Raw genomic sequence first — 19,730 nt, 5'->3', positions numbered from 1 at the left:
ATGTAAGCATACGCTAATTATGTATACGGATCGCCCGGTAGCCTTTCCTGTTTCGACGTAGTAGTAACAAGCCCCAATCACGACGGCCAGTCGGAGTTTTTGACGATCATTGGCATGCCGTCGCGCGGTGAGGCTTCGAAAACAAATTCCTGATATGCTCTGTCTCCAAAGGTCAAATCAAGACTGTTCCATTCTGTCCTGGGGGTCTTGTTCGGCTTGAGATCTGCGCACGCAAAGTCAAAATCCCTCGCAGTTAACAAGAAGACAAGTGTTAGTTCATCCATCGCGAGTGTCTTGCCGATACAAGCACGAGGCCCACGTTCGAACGGGCGCCATGCAATCCGTGTATAGTCTTGGCGTATGAACCGCTCAGGATCGAATTTGAGGGGATCTACCAACAAGCTCATATTAGCACCGCCGTCATGTCTCCCAAGCAATACGGTACATATGCTACTAACCTTCGAAATGCTTCGGGTCCATATGCATGGCTAGCTGAACAGGACAAACCATTTTCCCCTTAGATGGCCATTGCTGACCTTGATAGGTGAGAGTGTCCATTCCTTCACGAGCAGTGTTACCTATCGGATAGAACCTGAGAATCTCTTTAATGACAGCAATCGTATAAACAAGATCGTTCATTTTGTATGGATTAGCCTTGAGAAGGTCGTATGTCGCATCGATGCCGGGAGCGAAGACATGGTCATGCTCTTCGCGCATCTTTTGAACTACTTCTGGATGCACACTCAGTAGCATGTGTCCAAAGCAGACCGTATCTGATGTTGTGCCGCTACCAGCGATAAGTAACGTCTTGACCTGAGTAATCGCATTTGTTAAGAACTCAGAGTCGAGCTCGGTTCTTTTGTTCTCTCCAGTACTTTGAAAATAATCTCTCAGCATAAGGTCCATGATACAAAGCCCTCGTTTCTGGGACAGGTCAAGGTCGCTATCTGAGATGATGCTGGTATTAGTAATGAGGCTTTAGTCTGCAAGATGAGCCACCTACTTTTTACAAAATCGAATCTTTCTTTGATGAGTTCCGCCACTAGCGCGTCCAGTTTGCGCCTTTCGCGATCTCGCACTCTATTGGCAAAGAAGTTGCCGATGTAGTTGAAAGATTCTCTTGATTTCATGGAAGCCCGAACCATGGCTTCGAAATGCTGCAAAGCAAGACTTCCCTTTGTCTGAGTGTCAAATGACCGTCCAGTCGCTGCTCTCGAGATAATATCAAATGTCAGATGATGAGCCAAATCTTCAAGCCGGAAAACCTTTCCCGATTTTGCTTTTTCTTGCAGAATGGATCGATACTTCATGACTTCGGTGGCGACAATCGGCCTCATCTCAGTGATGTTCGTAATGGAGAATGCCGGACTCATCATCTTGTGTAGATGCTTCCAGTGCGGTCCCTCCGCGCTGGCAATGTTACCTTTTCCAATAAGAGGGTCAGTCGTCCTTCTGACGGCTTCATGCTTGGGATGGCTCCGGGTAACGGTGAATTCCATGGCGACGTCAGGATCTATGACGACCAAATGGCTCCATGAGACCGGCCACAAGTCGAGATAGAAGATACCCGGCATATTGTACTTCTTTGCAATGGTTGTGACGACAACTTGATAGTGCGTGTCATTCGGTAGCATACCAAACATCTCGCCGAACAGCTTCAGGTGACCGAAGAGGAAGCTGTGAGGAGGCTTAGGCTATATGTGATGTTAGTTAACACACATACGCATCACATGCGCGACAATGATGTTTGACTAACGAGGTCTTTATAGGAGTGGCGGACCTGAATCAGTCGCATTACACCATATACGAGCGCCGCGATGGCGCTCGTAAAGGCTATTCTCGCCCATGAGAGGTCGTCGAGAGCCATTGCGAAAGATGATTAGGCGTGGCCAGTTGAGTAATAGGGGAGTAGAAGTAACGCCGTCGAGTGAGCAAACGTCATTGAGCACTCCCTCAACAATGATTCAGCATCCTGATCAGCAGGGCCCACTATTCGGCGTAGCGCTATCTATACTTAGATCCGTTAGAGTCGTAATTCAGTGCCAAATATGGTTAGTGCTGTAATTTTAACTCTGGCTGCCTTCTCTCTTCTCGCCCTCTCCTTCCTCTTCTCTCTCGTCATCGTATTCCTATGTTTTTACTAATACTATGGAATGAAAGTAAAAAGAGAGATACAAAGAGACTGGAGAGAATGGAGTGAAAGAAGCGCAATCTTTGCTTTTTGCTGGCTTATTAATGTAACATTATACATAATCAGTTAGTGTCTACTCTTGGCGGGGGAAATGACCTTTACTAGTTGAGTAGACATGGTCAGCCTATTTCTTGGGGAACCGGCATGAGCGGAGAACGCAGCAGTGTGACTCCTCAACAGTGTAACAATTCAGCAGTGTGACTCCTCAACAACGCCAACATTACGCACTGCTTATCTATAACAATTGAATAAATAGATATGAAGGAAGTTCACTTGGCAAGGCTTCAAATGTTAGAATTAGTTTGTAATCGGCTATCTCGGTTCTCCATGAGCGTGGATACTAGTAACATGGTGCTAATTGGCTGGGCGGACTTTCGTAGCGCTGAAATGGCCGGACACCTTCAGAGAAGCAAAACTGCCTCTCATGCAACCGATGAAACTGGAAAACAGCGGCCCCTCTAAGTAAGAGTATAGCTGAATAACTCCCTGTTTACTTCATAGGTACCTATAGCTCTAGTAAGTGTAGGTTAATATTTGAAATCTTAACTAAGGTATTGCATCATGAGCTATCTTTTCTTTAGCCGCCAGCTTCATCCTCTCATCCAGCAGCGACATCAGCACCCTATCTGTGCCCTTCTTCAACCACGAAGCGTCGTGTGCGAGCGCTATGTGAGCCCCGTAGTCAGTTTCTAATGTCCGCAGCTTGGCCATAGTATCTCTAGCAGATGCAATGTCTGTGTGGAGAGACATGGGCTCCAAGTCGGGACCTTGAAACTGTGCAATATCTTGCACGCCATCGAGCAATTCCCTAGTTTGTTAGCAAATTTCCCGCGCATCTGGGTGTAACAAACCTCGAATGACAGCCTGAACTCAAACTTGGTTAGTCAACGCTAGCAGCTGTACTTATGAACAACTTACAATCGCTCCCAAGAACGACCCATTCGCCATTTTGCAATCTGGCGGCGGCAGCAAGATTGCCTGGCATGTGTCCTGGTGCATCCAAGATCCAAAAGCTACCGTCTCCGAAATAATCTAGAGCCTTTTCGAACGGTCCAAATTGTTTCCAATCGCCCTGTAGCTCTTCCCAGGTCTCGGTGGCGTGATCCGGGTCAAAGAAGCGCCCATCCCACTGCAGGTCGGGATTTTTCCAATGACCCGGCTGGCATGCTAATTTTGTGCCTGGACCAAAACACGCTTTGGCATTTGAAAAAACGTCGGAAATTGGTCGGCAGTGGTCCCAGTGAGCGTGACTGCTCGTTTGTTAGTCGATACATGTTTAGATGTTTCGATGAAGACGTACCTGAAAAGAATGGTATCAATGTCTGTGGCTGCAACGCCTCGCTCGAACAACTGTTGTACAATGGTACGCTTTGGGCCAACATGGTTAATGTACTGCAGCATGTGCTTGTTGACCCAAGGTGTATAGCAGCTCCGGTCCTGTGACAAAGTTAGTAAAGGCCCGCAAATTCCAGTTTTCCCAGCACACTGACCTCATCTAAGCCCAAGTCCCAAAGTACATGTCTTTCCTTGTGCGCAATATAAAATGCCCAATTGTACATGCGAAAAGTCCCGCTCCCGCCAGCATGCATGCGGCTCAAATCAGCAACGAAACTACCGCCATCAAGTAGCGAGAGACTAACGAAAGCGTCTGTAGAGGGCAAATTAGATTTGTCTCGTATCATGATGCACGTAAATCTTGATTGGCGTGGTACAACAGACTAGATGACTCGTTGTTCTCACTATTCACATTTAACAGCGCGGATGCACTGAGCCGCTCCATTTCACAGCCTATAAGGGCCATTCTAAGTACATGTTCGAGACACATAAGTGGTACATATCCTTGCCCATCTACTTGCCGTGTGTGGATGTCGTGCTTTGCCCCACTAGTCGGGTGGTTGGTGAAGCGGGGTAGGTAGTCGGCTTCCACCCGGACTTCTTTCCGCCTTCATCCGAACATGTACCGAGATTGTCGCCTCCCCCAACTGTGATACGAGCTGATATCAAGGCATTTTTGTTGAACGATAGCAGGAATTACAGCTGCATTACACTCCTAGCGACCGCGTCTTGTCTCGTTGCGATAATCAACATGTCAGCAACTCTCAAGCATCCAGCGCTTGGGGAAATCAAGGGAAACCAAAGAGATGGAGTCGCACAGTTCTTAGGTCTCAAGTACGCTTCGATAAAAGACCGATTTGCTCCGCCTGAGTTGGCGGATAGTTATGGTCCTGGAAACACAGATGCCACCAAGTTTGGGTACGTACAACATACCTTTCCACCACCCAGCAGCTGCTAAATCAATCCAGGCCTCCTCCAGTATCGCCAGCTGGCTCCATTCATGCAGAATTTAGCTTTATCCAACAGTCCCTGCCGTTACCAGAGGTTCCAGCACAGTCAGATCGTGAAGGTCTGAATCTTAACATTACTGTACCTACAGACAAAAGTGGTTCCATTGACCCAAATGCAAAGCTACCAGTCTACGTTTTCATCCATGGAGGTGGATTTGCAGTTGGAAGCGGCTGGTATCCGCAATATGACCCGGCTCCTATCGTGAAAATGTCCGTTGACATGAAGAAGCCTATAATCGGCGTCACTATCAAGTAGGTCTGGCTGATAGTAGTATAATGACTCCATGCTAAGCCAATCAGTTACCGATTGGGTGTAACGGGATTTCTGACATCAGCCGAATTACGAAAAGCTGGATACAAAGCAAACAACGGCCTTCATGACCAGCGTACTGCACTGCAGTGGGTTAGTAAATTCATAGGTGGCTTTGGTGGCGATCCCGACCAGATCACAGCGTGCGGAGAAAGTGCTGGAGGCGGTACGTTCAACAAACGGTGACCTTGAAAGCATGACTGACTCTTACAGCATCTGTGATATACTTACTGGGCTCCAAAGAGCCATTGATGAAGCAAGGTCTTAGTACTGGGGGAACACCGCTCCTCGTTCTACCCATCCCAGAATCCGTGGCTGAGTCCGCCTACCAAAATGTCATTGAAGCATTTGGGCTCGCAGAACTGTCTCCAGAAGATCGCATTAAGGCTCTCTTGGCCTTGCCAGTCGACGATCTTTGGCAAAAGGCACCACCATCAGCGCCTATGATGCCTTCCATCGACAATAATACAGTACCTGGCTTCCCTGATTTCTCAACTGTTTCATCTCAAGAAGACAAGCCTAATTTCCTGCTGCCTGGCCGAAAATGGTGCAAAGTCTTAATGCTAGGAGACTCGAAGCTCGATGTAAGCTCTTGTGCAAGTTGTAAAGGAGCAAAAGCTAACGTTATCTAGGGCAATATCTTCGCATTCACCACGCTAGATGCCCGTAAGCCTGGCATTGCCCAAGCATTCATCAACTCTTGCAATAGAACATTGTCTGCCCAACCAGAAGTAGCTACAGAATTACTTGCAGCTTACAACATCACTGCCTCCACTTCAGACGACGAAGCAATCCTCGCCTTCGTACGCTTCGCGTCTGAAATTTGCTTTTACGCTGCCTCACGTGCATTTGCTCAGGGTTGGCCAAATACCCCCGAATCGAAACTCTTCCTTTATCACTTCAACGAGGGTATACCTTGGGAAGGTCGGTTCAAAGGCGAAGCCGGCCATATTCTCGACGTAACGTATCTGTTTCAAAATTTCAACGAACATTTGGATGATGCGCAACTTAAGGTAGCCAAGGAATACGGAGCAGACTTTATCAAATTCATCAATGGTGAGAACCCGTGGCCGCCGGTGCAGCAGGACAAGCTGAGCGCGAAGGTATATGGGCCGAGTGCCGACGGCGTGACAAGTAGGTGGGTGCCAGATGGTGCCCCCACAAAGATTGGGCGAGACGAACACGTATTGAAGATTGCAGAGAAGATTGGGTTCGACGCAGTACTAAAGGTTTTTTCTGACTATTTTCAAAATAAGTAGCTATACAGGAAGCCTGATGTTAGGTTAAACATGAAGTGGATCAAACTAGAATAGACCACAATGTTTAGATAATCATAAACATCAAAAACATCCAACATAGAATCAGGAGAAAGACTTCCTGGTCCAGTAATTCCTCTTAATTCCCTCCCCCAACCGCCTCCAACGACGCATATGCTGGTGCAGGCACATCCTCACTGATATCCCCCCAAGCCGACCAATGCGTCCCAACCAACTTCCTCTGCTCCACCTCATCCGCAATCGCAATCGCCATATCCCCCACACTAATCCCCGTCAGTCGCCCCTCAAAGATATCCTTGCCCTCCTGTCGCTCCCCCAAAAGCACCATATCATCCACGCTAATCTCATATTTCCCTGTGCGCTTCCCCGGCCGATACAACGCAGGCGGTGACACAAAACTCCAGCTAAAATCTGTCCTCCCATCGAAGAACATGAACGAAGTACGCCCCGCTTTGATGAAATCGTTCGCATCGTCTTTGCTCCGGATGTGGCGCTCGTACTCTGCAATCGCGGCCAAATCTTCTTCTGAAGGTGGCGACGCCAGACGCGCAGTGCGGTATCGACGCAGCGCCGTGCCCATGATGCCGAGGCGCTCCTCCATGTACGCTATGTGAGCGAGGGATGTGGAGATTGCGCGGCGGTAGGCGAGGAAGAAGTCGGGGTGGTCGACGCAGGGGAGCAAGGTGCCGGGGACGTGGAGGGAGCCGGCGCCGCCGACGAAGAGAAAGTAGGAGGTTGGGTGCAGTTTGTGGGCGAGGATGATTTTGCGGACTGATTCTAGGAAGGGCACTGGAGGAAGTTCGTTAGTTTGTTTTTTGTTCTTTTTTTTTGTACGTGCGGTGTTTTTCACGTAAAGGCTTTGAGATAGGTGTACATGAGTGCAAGGAGATGTAGAGAAAAAGGAGAGAAACGTACTATATAATAATGCCCCTGCTCCTGCTGTATGAGGCCCAAATTCACATACGAGCGCATCGGCGTCTTTGAATGTTTCAGCAATCTTTTCGATCGGTGTTGCATCTATATTCACGGGTCGGGGGATGTAGCGCTCGTGCTTTCCTAGTTTTGCTGGGTTGCGCGATATTCCGATTACAGTGTGACCTCGATTTATTAGTTCAACACAGAGGTACGAGCCACCAAAACCTGCAGGGCCAATCACGGCAATTTTGAGGGGAGAAGAAGGAGGCATGGCTGGGTGAATGAAACAGTTGGTTTGGGTTTCTTTGGAGAAGATGGGAACTGGTGGATGTTTACAACGTAAAGCAGGATTCTGTAATTACTGCCCTTGTAGTAGTACTCTGCATGGTTGTTACACAAATTCGTATCCCTGTCCAAACAGGATGACGCAACACTCAACAGCCGAAGTAGTATTTGGCCAAGGCTGGTAAGTTGGGGATGCAGCGTTGGGGAAAGAGAGGGGTACATGTGGGGCAGCGTAGGCTGGGGTAAAGCCTAAACAGAACTAGGGTGCATGTAGACATCTACTACGGACTAAGGTTCGAAGAAAAGAATATATGGTTTGAGAAAACGTCATTTTGATAAACTTCGATATCATAGGCTGAGTGAGATTATTGGTGAAAAGAAAGGAACAAACGACTTTGGACATTATGACAGAAGACTATGCATTCATCGGTACTCTCACCAAGACCAGCAAACAAGGACGTGTATACGGAGAACATCTATTGACAACTATGCAACAGGTCTGGGTGCAATGGGTTACGCAATGGCATCCAATATACGCCTCAAAATGCCTGCAACCTCCACTTTCTACATCAACGACATCAACGCCTCATCCTGCACACGCTTTAAGTCCGAAAACTCTAGCCACGGTCCCATAGAAATCACCGCCTCAGCACGAGAAGCCGCCGAAAAAGCCAAATACCTCATCTCTATCGTACCGGACGGCTCAGACGTCAAAAAAGTATATCTCGACCCCGAAACCGGGGTCATCGCCGCGCGTAAGGATCAAGAACGAATAATGCTAGAATGCAGCACCATCGACGTGCAAACCACAAAAGAAGTCGGCGCAGCACTCCACCACGCAGGCCTAGGAACGTACATTGACGCCCCTGTATCCGGCGGCGTCCCCGCCGCCCAAGCAGGCACTCTAGCCCTCCTAATCGGCCATCCACCCCCCTCTTCCTCCACCTCCACCCTCTCCCTATCCACCCGCCTCACTTCCATCCTCTCCATGCTGGGTCCCACCTCAAAATCCTTCTATCTCCACACCCTTGGCGCAGGCCTAACCGCCAAAATCGCAAACAACTACCTCTCAGGCACCATCCTGCTCGCCACCGCCGAAGCCCTCGCCCTGGGAATCTCGCACGGCCTCGACCCCTCAGCCCTCTACTCCGTCATCAAATTCAGCACCGGCCAATCCTGGATGTGCGACCATGTGATGCCGGTGCCGAACGTGCAGACGGAGTACTGGGTCCCGAGTAATAGCGGTTATAAACCTGGATTCAAGACGCAGATGATGGTTAAGGATTTGGGGCTTGGGGTCCAGAGTGCGAGGCAGGTGGGGACCGGGTGTAGTATGGCGGAGAAGGCGTTGGAGGTTTGGAGGCAGGCGGCTGAGGACGAGCGTTGTAAGGATAGAGATGGGAGTAGTATCTATTTGTTTGTTGGGGGGAAGTTGCCAGAGGGGCATGAGGATAGGGGGGTGAGGAGGGAGGATGGAACGTGGGAGTTTGGGGAGTAGTATTGTGAGAGGGGATGGGGGAGAGTTAGTAGTCAATTGGGACAAATGTCATATAGCTTGATTTTTGGGAGTTGGATTAATCTCTGAGAAGAACAGGGCAAAGGGTTTGCTGGGTGTCATGATTCAATAATCGGTCTGGCTATCTATGTTACGGGATATGTGATATCTGTCTCAGGTGCTACAGACAAAGCTCAATTCGTCTGACCCTGCCCACAAACTGGTCCATCATTCCAACAGTGGGTTCTTAAGAGCAGTATGCTGTTCCATCACGTTGAGGTTCGCAACCATGCCAGTCAGTGCAACGCATCTGTCATTGAGTTAGTATAACGGAAGTGAAAAGCTACAGTTCGTACTTATCCTGCATTTGGTAATCTTGTTTGGATCGCCATTGCCGCATATTTGCCGATATGGGTCGCAGATCTAGAGTGTTAGTATTAGAAATTATAAGAGTATACAAGGAAGTGAATTGACTCACATAGTATGGGAGGGGAGTCGGTGCCGGAGAATCTGTTACCGGATTTCTCCACTTCACACGCATCTCGTTGGCACGAATGATCCTGGCGGCAGCTAGGAGGAGGAAGATCTTATTCAGGTCGATTATCATCTTGAACAATTAATCTCTCCTTTTCTTCAATTGGAGATATAGTGAGTACAAAGCTATTGGTATAATGCGGTGGTGACTGGGTGCAAACAGCAAACAGGCTCCTAGAGTATGGACAACAGTGTCGCTGTTAGTCTTGAATAGTCATTTGTAGACTCCTCCAAATATATATCTGAGTCATTCAAAGAGGCATAAATAAGCACTAAGCAACAGGTTTTGCGAAGAAATAATATCACGGTAGGTTGTTAGAGTAAGCGCCGAACGATCGACGACGTTAGATAGTGCGCTCCAATATAGCCCCATTGGCTGATTCCAGTCACGATCTTCGTATTGCGACACAGATGTACTCACCGTATTGCGTCATTAAAAGTTGTGAGACGGGAGGCTCCGGGGTTCGATCCGTTTTTGGAAGCGGGTTAAGAAGTAAACTTCCATGTTGAGAAGGTCTAATCGTCATCAGATATGGAGGCAAGAAAGCTCAGCAGTTACTATTGGGAAAGCCATTGATGATTGATTACTTTACTTGAACGCGAGTATTGTCTTCATATAACTAAAGGGATTTTCTGAAAGAGTCGTATTGTTTCCTCACATCGATGCACGATAAACATGTACTATCCATGCACGTATTACACTTGAACGTACACGGACACTAATCGAGATGTCATCTCAGGTCTGCGTACTTACATACGTAATACACATCTTGGACATTATCTCATCCGTTCAAGAATTCTTTCGTATCATAAAATTAGATAAGAAAGAGTAATACATGAATTCATCGCTATCAAACTCCGCAAACCTCAAATCTTTTTCATCATTTCTCCTCTCCCCAAACTCATACAACCATCTCCTTCAAGCCCTCACTAACCCTAAACGGCGCCTCCGTCTTACTCCTAATCTCATCAACCGTCACCCCCTTAGCATGCTCGATCAATGTCAAGCCCTCCACACGATCGCACTCAAACACCGCCAGATCAGTAATAATCGTGCTGACGCACTTCTGGCCTGTGAGCGGGAATGTACATTGCTTGAGGATCTTGGGGTTGCCCTTCTTGTCGACGTGTTCCATGGTGATGACGACTTTGGTTTGCGTGGGGTTGGCGACGAGGTCCATGGCGCCGCCGATGCCTTTGACTTTGCCGGGGAGCATGAAGTTTGCTAGGTCTAGACGCTGGAGTTACAGAGGTGTCTTAGTGGTTTGTTGGAGGGGAAAGAGACGTACCTCCGTATTGGTTTACTTGCATGGCGCCGAGCATCGCGACGTCTATCCGTCCGGAGCGGATCATGCCGAATGACTCGTGGCTTCCGAATGTTGATGCGCCTTTGATGAGTGTGACTGTTTCTTTTCCTGCGTTGATCAAGTCTGGGTCCTGTTTTCGTGTAAGTTTGGCTCTTGTGCAGAAGGATATTTGAGCCTACCTCCTCTCCTGGCTTAGGATATCTTCCCATACCCAAGATGCCGTTCTCAGACTCAAGTATGATTTCAGTGCCCTCGGGTAGGAAAGCGGGTGCTGCGAGAGGCATGCCAATACCAAGATTGACGTACATGCCGTCCTTGAGCTCTTGTGCTGCGCGCTTGATGATACGCTCACGCTTTTGTGATGCTTCGGATGATCCTGATAGACTGTCAGTTTACGAAGCCTCTTTACTGAGAATCTCAACCAAGACGTACCACCTTCCAAAAGCGCCTTCTTCTGCTCTTCAGGGCTCTTCCAGAACACCTTTCTCTCAATCGCTTTGCCTACTGTGCTCTTGATCACCCTCTTGACGTAGATTCCCTGAAGATGGATATCCTCGGGTGCAATCTCGCCATCCTCAACAATCTCATCTGCTTCCACGATAGTCATCTTTGCATTCTTGCCCATTGCTTCGTTGAAGTTGTTCTGTGCTTTTCGGAACTGGCAGTTACCGAGACGGTCGGCTTTGGCAACCTTGACGAATGCATAGTCTCCGAAGATAGCTTCTTCCATGACATACGATTTTCCATTGAATTCACGTGTTTCCTTTGGCGGTGCCATTTTTGCGATCGTTCCGTCAGTGTTGTAGCGGACTGGCAGTTCACCAGTTTGTACTACAACATGTCAGTCAACATTCTTCAATAAAGCTCTTCTGCAAAACGCACCTATTGTTCCATATGCAGCCGGTGTGTAGAAAGCTGGTACGCCTGCAGCACCCGCAGCGCACTTTTCTGCAATGGTACCCTGAGGGGTCAACTGCAGACTTAATTCTCCCTTCAAGTACATTTGCTCAAACACCTTGTTGTCTCCAATATAACTCGCAATCATGGTGCCAATCTGCTTAGTTTCCAGAAGCTGTCCCAGTCCAACACCCGGCATACCAGCATTGTTGCTGACAACTGTGAAGTTTGTGAGGTCGGATCGATCGCGTAGAGCATTAATAAGGGTGTTCGGTACTCCAGAGAAACCAAAGCCACCAACCAGCAGCGTGGAGTCAGACTTCATGTCCTTGATAGCGTCTTCTGCGGAAGAGACTATCTTGTTGATTGCGGGTCGTGATGTGCTGGCGGAGAAGAAGCGCATGCCTGTCGCCGGGCCACGGCGGCGCGCCGAAAAGAGTAGAGATCTTTGCATTGCGGAAGGCTTTGGTCGTTGTACAATAAGAAACAAATTAAGGTTGATGTATGTGTGCTCAATCCGATCAGTAGGTGTTCAGGTGTTGAGTTGCTAGATGTTTCAAGGAATAACTGGACTTCAGCACAAGGGTATCTACGTCACAGCGATAGGCTCCAATGTCCTTTACAGTTGTCAACGGCCAAAGATGATAGAGAAATTGTGGTGGTGGGAAATCTGGTGCGGAGATGACACTCCCCACACGGACAGCACGAGGCTATGCATCATTGTTACTAGCGAGTTGGGGCAGACCGACACAAGTGCCGCGCCGATGGCGGGTGAGAATGTCTCCACAATCGGAGGCGGCGGAAAAGAGCTTAACCGAGGACATTGCGGAGGTTGCGGGCAAAACGTACGTTGATTGGTCAAATCAGGCAGCGGAAAATGCCATAGGGTTCGGACATGGAAAAGGTTTCCACCGCTTGTATGGAAAATGTTTCCGCTTGTCAAATCTAGCATAGTTAGTTCACATGCTGGTGGTATCTCGGCCTTGTAGAACTACTAGTTTGATTCATCAAACAAGCTACACTTCAATTACATCTACTACGGTTCATTTCCTTGCTTCTAGCGCATGTTTCAATAGAGGCCACGCACAACTTGCTTCACTGTAGAAAATGTTAGCTGCTGGATGTGAGGCTGTTAGTAAAATGACTTACAGCTAGCAAAGTCTTTGTGTTCTTTACTGTGCAGTGCGCGCAAGGCAATGGCTTCTTCTTCAGCTTCCCCTGTTGGCACATTGTACTGGAGGCATGTCAGTATTTGTGACTTAAATGTGTTCAAGCAACTCACAGCTGTCAATGTAGTCTTGTGTCCTAGCTCCTCAACTAGGCCCGCAATGGCATCAGCGACGATGTGCGAATCCTTCTCGTCGCTACCGGCACTTTGTTTGCCAATATACGGGATGATCCTGGCAATCTGCTTGGCTTCTTCTGGGTTACTAGCCTTGTAGTGTACTGTGGGAGCTAGACTGAGACAACTGGTGATGCCGTGCGGAATACTATATGTAGCACCGATTGCATGACCGATACTGTGGCTAAGACCAAGGCCACCGGTGTAGAGGAAAGGGAAGAGTGACGAATAGCATGCAATGAAAAGCTTTGTGCGAACTTCAGCATCGTTAGGGTTGGCCTTTGACTGGGGCAAGTAGGTGAACAGATCCTTGATCGCCTCCAAAGCCATGCGCTTCGTAGGTATTTCGGCTGCAAGCGGGTGGTACATGAGCTCCACTGCATGATCCAAAGAGCGTATCTGAGTCAAGTCAGTTAACAATCAAAAACAAGTTGTTTGTAGCATGTGCGCTTCATACCCCTGTACTAGTCCAGAGATTCAGGGGTGTATATACGGCAATGTCTCCGTCATAAATCACGACTGAAGATAGTTAGAAAGTGCTCAGACATCTTAGGATATGTTACCACTCACCCTTGGGTACCAGCTCCGGGTGGCTGACTGCAATCTTGTGCTTCTCCTCGGTAGTGAAACCGGCATTTTGTGTGGTCTCAGCCACACTGAGCGTTGTCGGAACAGCAATGCTAGGTATCCATTTTCCAGTCTCCTGGTGGATGTTGTATGCAATGGCCTTTGCCGAGTCGATGGGTGATCCACCTCCTATGGATACAAGCGCATCACAACCTGATCTTGCCATCAAGGATGTTGCTTCCTTAATGTCCTGGATCGGCCTAGATGAAATCAGTTTCCAGTGAAATGGAAAGATTGAAAACTACTTACGCATGCTGACCAATCTTGCTGAATGTACCGCCATGAGCTGATCCCAGAGTCTTCTCGATATTTTTAATTACCGGTGTCTTCTCGTACAATGATCGGCCTGTGATGATGAAGGCTTTGGTTGCACCGAGCTCGGTAATAACATCTAAGAGCTGGTTACTTGTTCCTAGCATTAATAATTAGCCCTGTTGAGAAAATAGAGGGAGTGTGTTCACCATTGCCGTATATCATGAGCTTGATGGGCGATGCTCTGTACACTCCCTTGGTAGTGGAGTCAATGCTGCCATTCTGGTATTTGTTCGGAAGAGCCATCGTGTAGTGTCGCTTTTGTCTTAGTATGCGGGCAAAGATGGTGAGAGTGAATTGTTGCGTCTTCATGCAGGCCAGATCCGGCAAACATTAGTGTCATGCTGCACCATTCGTCATGGAGGGGTCTCCGGCGTCGCCCCACACAGACGATAGCCCCGCCACAGCGACTACCGCGACCACATGCGGTAGTCCCTGCACCGCGTTTGACTATGCGTTACATATGTAGAGCGCCACATTGCTCGTAATGGATCATGGAATCCTCGAGTCTTCGCGAAGATGGCAAGTTTTAGCAGAGCGGCGCGAAATATTCTGCAGAAGAACCCAAATGATGTTGTATTGCTTTCGGCTGTCAGGTCACCAATTAATCGGAGTTTCAAGGGTGGATTCAAAGATGCACATCCAGAGGATATTCTGATGCCGGTGGGTTCTATTGTGTATAGATCTCGAGCAATCATTAATTTTTCCAGGTCATGCAAGCTGCTGTAGAGCGGGCCGGGATCGAAAAGAACGACGTCAACGACGTCTTGATAGGAAACGTTCTCGCAGAACTTGGGTTTGCAAAGACCGGACGAATGGCGCTGAACCATGCTGGCTTCCCAAATTCAACTACTTTCCACACAGTCAACCGTCAGTGCTCGAGTAGCTTGCAGGCAATAACCCACATAGCACATTCAATCATGGTGGGTCAGGTGGACGTGGGGCTTGCTGGAGGCGTGGAAAGCATGTCAAGGAACTACAGCTCGCGGGGCATTCCAACGGATGTTTCGCCTACACTTTTGGAATCAAACGTCAAAGATGCTCGCGATTGCCTCATGCCCATGGGCATCACGTCAGAAAACGTAGCGGAAAGATATGGTATTGATCGGAAGTCACAAGACGAGTACGCTGTACGAAGCCACGAACGTGCGAGTCGTGCACAAAAAGAAGGCCGCTTCGATTGGGAGACTGTGCCTGTGAAGGTGCGACGAATTGATGAAGCGAGCGGGCAGCCAGCGGAATTCGAAGTCACCAAAGACGACGGTATCCGGCACGGACTGACTTTTGATAAAGTTTCAGCGCTCAAGCCTGTATTTGGCGAGAACGGCAAGAGCACTGCAGGCAATTCGTAAGACGCGCTCTCAACTTACAATCGCAAAGCTAACAAGGTAGCTCGCAAATCTCCGACGGAGCATCTTCCACGATCCTTGCTCGACGTTCATGGGCAGAAGCTCGTGGACTTCAACCACTGGGCCGCTTTGTAGGCACACAGATTAAGGGCTGTGCGCCGGATGAGATGGGTATCAGCCCCATTTTCGCCATACCAGCGTTACTGAGATGGACGGGTGTAGAGCTCAAGGACGTGGGCATTATCGAGCTGAACGAGGCGTTTGCGAGCCAGACGATTGCATGTATACGGCAACTGGGGCTGGATGAAGAAAAAGTCAATCCAAATGGTGGGGCTATAGCGCTTGGGCATCCCACTGGAGCCACGGGTGCGCGTCAGACAGCGACGTTGTTCGGGGAGCTGCGGCGTCAGGACAAGGAGATTGGCATTGTGAGCATGTGTGCCAGCACTGGCCTAGGCGTGGCATCGCTGTTCGTACGAGAGTCGTAGCATGGTAGATGAAAATTCAGAAATGAGGAGTGATGGTCATGGCGATGGTCGTGGTGATGGCAACGACAGTGACTGTAAAGCGGAACGCGTGTAGGCATGCGGGATTGACACGAAGTCACGTGCACTAGTGCGCCACCGCCAAGGGCAGGACCCGCCCGTACCGGTATATCCACACATGCGCCCATATGCATAGACTCCGCTCTGCTCTTCCCCACACTGAGGCTGCACCTCGCGTCCCACACGCCCGGCTTCCACTGTCCACCGCCTACCAGCAAGGAGCCGCCATGTTGTGTCTGCCGCAGCGGGCCTTTTTGAAAGGTTTATCTCCTTTCAAGGCCCATTGAGTTTCGCCCCATCCAAAAGCTACTCATCATGTTCTTGCTTCGACGCGCCCCACTACGTGCAATTCCACGACTAAACACTATTCGCCCTCAGCGGCGACTGCTCGGCAGCGTCAGCGCAATTGATTCAGTCATCTTTCGCACCCTCTTTGGCACGGATGAGATTCGAAAAGTGTTCGACGACAAGGCATACATTGACCGATGCGTCGACGCTGAGACAGCCCTGGCCAGGGCACAATCAAAATGCAACGTCATCCCCTCTCACATTGGGGAAGTTGTGACATCAAAAGCCAGGGAGGCGCAGCTCGACTATGACAAGCTACGTCGTGAGACTGAAATTGTCGGATACCCCATCTTCCCGTTAGTACGCCAGCTGTCTGCATCCTGTGGTGATGAGGCCGGCCGCTACGTGCATTGGGGCGCTACCACGCAGGATATCATGGATTTGGCAAGCATTCTGCAGATGAAGGAAGGCCTCCAGATTGTCGAGCGCACACTACGGTCCGTCATTAAGAATCTTGAACATCTCTCGAAAAAGCATAGAGATACGCCCATGGCTGGCCGCACACACTTGCAACATGCTCTTCCTATCACATTTGGCCACAAGTGCGCCATCTGGCTTTCAGGATTTCAAAGACACCTTGAACGCTTGGAACAGCTCAAGGACCGCGCACTAATGGTGCAATTTGGAGGAGCTGCGGGTTCCTTGGCTTCACTCGGCTCAGGCGACCATGGCATTCGTGTTCGAAAGGAGATGGCAAAAGACCTTGGACTTACAGATCCTCCCATTACTTGGCATGTTGCACGAGACGGCGTTGCAGAGATCACCAATTATCTTGCACTCGTCGGTGGATCTCTAGGAAAATTGGCCCTAGACATTATCATCATGTCATCAAACGAGCTCTCCGAGGTATCAGAGCCGTTTGTGCCACACCGAGGCGCCTCGTCTACTATGCCGCAAAAGAGGAATCCCATTTCAAGCGAGGTCATTCTGGCGGCGTCAAAGATCTTAAGATCAAATGCAGGCTTGGTGCTTGATGGCATGGTGTCAGATTTCGAGCGCGCTTCTGGACCATGGCATCTGGAATGGGTGGCTGTCCCAGAAAGTTTTGTCATTGCAGTTGGTGCACTCAACCAGGCTGACTTTGCGCTTTCTGGGCTAGTTGTGAATCCCAAGCAAATGCTCACGAATCTATATTCGACAAAGGGCCTTATCGTGGCTGAGGCTGTCATGATGGGTCTTGCGCCACATGTTGGTCGCTCAAAAGCACACGATATTGTTTACGAGGCATGCAAGGAGAGTATAGAGCGTGATACCAGTTTGTTAGAAGCTCTGCAGACACGGTCTGAGATAACGGACAAGATCTCTTATGAGGAATTGAGCTCGTTATGTGATGCCAAGAACTACCTGGGTTCGTGCGGACTCATGGTAGATGAAGTCTTAGCTGCATCGAAATAGTAGTTATACTAAATGATGATTTTTGTAAATCAGCCGCTCAATTTGGTGACCATTGACTTGTAAATTCGCCATGCCACATCTGAGTAAGCACTAGATTTCTCCCCAAGTTCGAAAAAACACCCCGCAGACGAAGAATGATAAGGCCCACGATGTGGTTCCATCTCCCAAGCAACAGGTAAGACAGTCTGACCTCACGAGTCCCACTAACCCGGTCCTGGTCATCCTTCACTCGTTGTGGGTCTTTTGCAGCTCCTGGAACCCATATCCCGAAGACGTAACCCCGCTATCATGCGCATTAGGCCCCGCCACCACATCATGCACAGACCGATCATCTAGTGGCGGCAGATGTCGGCATACAGTTCCACAAAGAGGAGAAGTCCAATATAAGGCTGATTTTTTCGACACTGTAAGTTTTGGCGTATTCATTCGACATATCCAAACATTGAGCAAGATGCAAGACTTCAAAGAACGCAAACTCGTCACCGACCCACAGAAGGCTTTCCACTATACCGATCTCCAGAGGCTAAAGCCAACACGAGCCAATGATCCATACGACTACCAAGCAGGATGGGGAAATCGACATCAATCTGAAGTGATTCCAGGCACACTTCCAGTGGCACAGAACAATCCTCAAGAAGTCCGGTTTGGCCTCTATACTGAAGGCATTACATATTCGGCATTTGCGGCTCCCCGCGCACACAACTATAGTACTTATATGTACCGCTGCCGGCCAGCGGCTGCTCACCGTATGTATTTTGTTCAATACGATGAGGTCATCACTAAGATTCAACAGAGGGATACATTCCGTTTGAATCCAAGTCCAACATCACAAACTGCTTTTTGTCTATCAACCCAAAGGTCGAGACTCTGCCTGAGCAAGCTGAGTGGAGACCATTCCCATTTCCCAAAGATGACGAGAAGATTGACTTTGCCGACGGTCTGCACACGCTTGCCGGCAGTGGCGATCCAAACATCAGAGAGGGTATTGCACTCTATGTCTACATGATCAACTCTAGCATGGACCGACGAGCATTCTGCAACACTGACGGCGACTTCCTCATTTGTGCCCAACAGGGCAATCTCGACATCAAGACTGAGATGGGAAAGATCTTCCTCCAGCCAGGAGAGATTTGTGTGATTCAACGTGGTATCAGATTCTGTCTCAACCTCGCTCCGGATACGCCGGTCGCCCGTGGGTACATCACAGAAGTGTGGGGCTCTATGTGGGAGCTCCCAGATCTTGGGCCTCTGGGTGGCCATGGACTAGCCAATCCTCGTGACTTCCTATACCCAGTGGCTGCCATTGATGAAGAACTACATGAGAACTGGCAAATCGTCAACAAGACCAACGGCCAACTCGTAGCCATCCAGCAAGACCACAGCCCCTTCGACCTCGTAGCATGGCACGGCAACGTCGTCCCCTACAAGTACGACCTCACCAAATTCTCCTCCCAAAACAGCACATCAATCGACCACACCGACCCATCCATCTTCACCGTCCTCACAGCTAAATCTCGTGACCCCCTAACACCACTCTGCGACTTTCTATGGTTCGGGCCCCGCTGGGATGTAGCAACAAACACCTTCCGCCTCCCCTACTTCCACCGCAACTCAGCCTCCGAGTTCCTCGCCTGCATATACGGCAAGGGCCTCGGCCGCAGCGACGACTTCCAGCCCGGCGGCGGCAGCTTCGAAGGTAGCCACACGCCGCATGGTGGCTTCCATGAGGGATACCAACACGGCATGCGGATCCACGAGAGTGAGCCTGAGAAGATATTGACCGGTAAGAAAGCTCGACTTGGATATGGAACATTCATCATGTGATGGAATGCTAATGAGGGGAACCAGACCAACTCACCATAATGATCGAATCCAGCCGTCTCTTCCTCTGGACAGAGTACGCACGAAAAGGCTGTGGTGTCATCGAAACACATGGTACGAACTATAAAGTTTGGGATAATCTACCTGTGCGTTCCCCTTCTCCTCCCCCGTTCCTTGCTTTCTTTTCCCTTTTGCTGATGAAGAATCTCGTAGGACCGCTTCTCATCCAACAAGCGCGCCCAAGACCTCCTCGCTCGCATCAAGCAAGACAAGATCGCTGAAAAACAGCGACTTGCACCGTATTACTTTGGGGGTTTTGCGCATGGTGCAAATACGAGGGATGATGATGGGGTGCATAGAGAGGAGCTTGAGGGCTATTTGGGTGTGGGAAAAGGGAAGGTTAATGGTATTAATGGGGTAAAAGCTTAGCTATGT

The 19,730-nt window shown here is 49.3% G+C and overlaps 11 protein-coding genes across 11 annotated transcripts; 6 read left to right on the top strand and 5 right to left on the bottom strand.

Annotated features, from left to right (window-relative positions):
- Window positions 1-77: 77 nt before the first annotated feature.
- COCVIDRAFT_104157 (hypothetical protein) lies at window positions 78-1,867 on the bottom strand (the record flags this gene model as incomplete). The annotated part of the gene is made up of 4 exons (XM_014699272.1): window positions 78-391; window positions 459-947; window positions 1,004-1,694; window positions 1,757-1,867. 4 exons carry the CDS (start codon window positions 1,865-1,867, stop codon window positions 78-80), a joined length of 1,605 nt encoding a protein of 534 aa, XP_014554758.1.
- An 870-nt stretch (window positions 1,868-2,737) lies between these two features.
- Window positions 2,738-3,873, bottom strand: COCVIDRAFT_28192 (hypothetical protein; the record flags this gene model as incomplete). The annotated part of the gene is made up of 5 exons (XM_014699271.1): window positions 2,738-2,999; window positions 3,043-3,055; window positions 3,110-3,441; window positions 3,492-3,628; window positions 3,682-3,873. 5 exons carry the CDS (start codon window positions 3,871-3,873, stop codon window positions 2,738-2,740), a joined length of 936 nt encoding a protein of 311 aa, XP_014554757.1.
- Window positions 3,874-4,277: 404 nt separating this feature from the next.
- On the top strand, window positions 4,278-6,105 carry COCVIDRAFT_104164 (hypothetical protein; the record flags this gene model as incomplete). The annotated part of the gene is made up of 5 exons (XM_014699270.1): window positions 4,278-4,444; window positions 4,495-4,788; window positions 4,837-5,012; window positions 5,060-5,430; window positions 5,479-6,105. The coding sequence occupies 5 exons, from the start codon at window positions 4,278-4,280 to the stop codon at window positions 6,103-6,105; spliced, it is 1,635 nt and encodes a 544-aa protein (XP_014554756.1).
- Window positions 6,106-6,241: 136 nt separating this feature from the next.
- COCVIDRAFT_104181 (hypothetical protein) lies at window positions 6,242-7,309 on the bottom strand (the record flags this gene model as incomplete). Its single annotated transcript, XM_014699269.1, has 2 exons — window positions 6,242-6,912; window positions 7,039-7,309. 2 exons carry the CDS (start codon window positions 7,307-7,309, stop codon window positions 6,242-6,244), a joined length of 942 nt encoding a protein of 313 aa, XP_014554755.1.
- A 522-nt stretch (window positions 7,310-7,831) lies between these two features.
- On the top strand, window positions 7,832-8,821 carry COCVIDRAFT_104127 (hypothetical protein; the record flags this gene model as incomplete). Its single annotated transcript, XM_014699268.1, has 1 exon — window positions 7,832-8,821. The coding sequence occupies one exon, from the start codon at window positions 7,832-7,834 to the stop codon at window positions 8,819-8,821; it is 990 nt and encodes a 329-aa protein (XP_014554754.1).
- Window positions 8,822-9,114: 293 nt separating this feature from the next.
- COCVIDRAFT_28188 (hypothetical protein) lies at window positions 9,115-9,425 on the bottom strand (the record flags this gene model as incomplete). The annotated part of the gene is made up of 3 exons (XM_014699267.1): window positions 9,115-9,128; window positions 9,175-9,241; window positions 9,297-9,425. 3 exons carry the CDS (start codon window positions 9,423-9,425, stop codon window positions 9,115-9,117), a joined length of 210 nt encoding a protein of 69 aa, XP_014554753.1.
- An 829-nt stretch (window positions 9,426-10,254) lies between these two features.
- COCVIDRAFT_104066 (hypothetical protein) lies at window positions 10,255-14,083 on the bottom strand (the record flags this gene model as incomplete). The annotated part of the gene is made up of 12 exons (XM_014699266.1): window positions 10,255-10,583; window positions 10,642-10,789; window positions 10,839-11,035; window positions 11,092-11,490; window positions 11,542-12,019; window positions 12,302-12,470; window positions 12,702-12,790; window positions 12,839-13,297; window positions 13,356-13,417; window positions 13,469-13,725; window positions 13,775-13,937; window positions 13,987-14,083. 12 exons carry the CDS (start codon window positions 14,081-14,083, stop codon window positions 10,255-10,257), a joined length of 2,847 nt encoding a protein of 948 aa, XP_014554752.1.
- A 273-nt stretch (window positions 14,084-14,356) lies between these two features.
- On the top strand, window positions 14,357-15,674 carry COCVIDRAFT_28185 (hypothetical protein; the record flags this gene model as incomplete). Its single annotated transcript, XM_014699265.1, has 3 exons — window positions 14,357-14,500; window positions 14,548-15,185; window positions 15,230-15,674. 3 exons carry the CDS (start codon window positions 14,357-14,359, stop codon window positions 15,672-15,674), a joined length of 1,227 nt encoding a protein of 408 aa, XP_014554751.1.
- Window positions 15,675-15,844: 170 nt separating this feature from the next.
- Window positions 15,845-16,018, top strand: COCVIDRAFT_104135 (hypothetical protein; the record flags this gene model as incomplete). The annotated part of the gene is made up of 1 exon (XM_014699264.1): window positions 15,845-16,018. A coding segment is annotated over one exon (174 nt), but the record flags the coding sequence as incomplete, so codon positions are not given.
- A 28-nt stretch (window positions 16,019-16,046) lies between these two features.
- Window positions 16,047-17,474, top strand: COCVIDRAFT_28184 (hypothetical protein; the record flags this gene model as incomplete). The annotated part of the gene is made up of 1 exon (XM_014699263.1): window positions 16,047-17,474. The coding sequence occupies one exon, from the start codon at window positions 16,047-16,049 to the stop codon at window positions 17,472-17,474; it is 1,428 nt and encodes a 475-aa protein (XP_014554749.1).
- A 451-nt stretch (window positions 17,475-17,925) lies between these two features.
- COCVIDRAFT_39355 (hypothetical protein) lies at window positions 17,926-19,724 on the top strand (the record flags this gene model as incomplete). The annotated part of the gene is made up of 4 exons (XM_014699262.1): window positions 17,926-18,220; window positions 18,268-19,257; window positions 19,323-19,441; window positions 19,509-19,724. The coding sequence occupies 4 exons, from the start codon at window positions 17,926-17,928 to the stop codon at window positions 19,722-19,724; spliced, it is 1,620 nt and encodes a 539-aa protein (XP_014554748.1).
- Between the last annotated feature and the right edge of the window lie 6 nt (window positions 19,725-19,730).

The sequence above is a fragment of the Bipolaris victoriae genome, assembly GCF_000527765.1.
Source record: "Bipolaris victoriae FI3 unplaced genomic scaffold scaffold_64, whole genome shotgun sequence".
Classification (NCBI taxonomy): domain Eukaryota; kingdom Fungi; phylum Ascomycota; class Dothideomycetes; order Pleosporales; family Pleosporaceae; genus Bipolaris; species Bipolaris victoriae.
The sequence above is the reverse complement of the archived record's forward strand: the minus strand, read 5'-3'. Positions and strand labels throughout refer to the sequence as shown.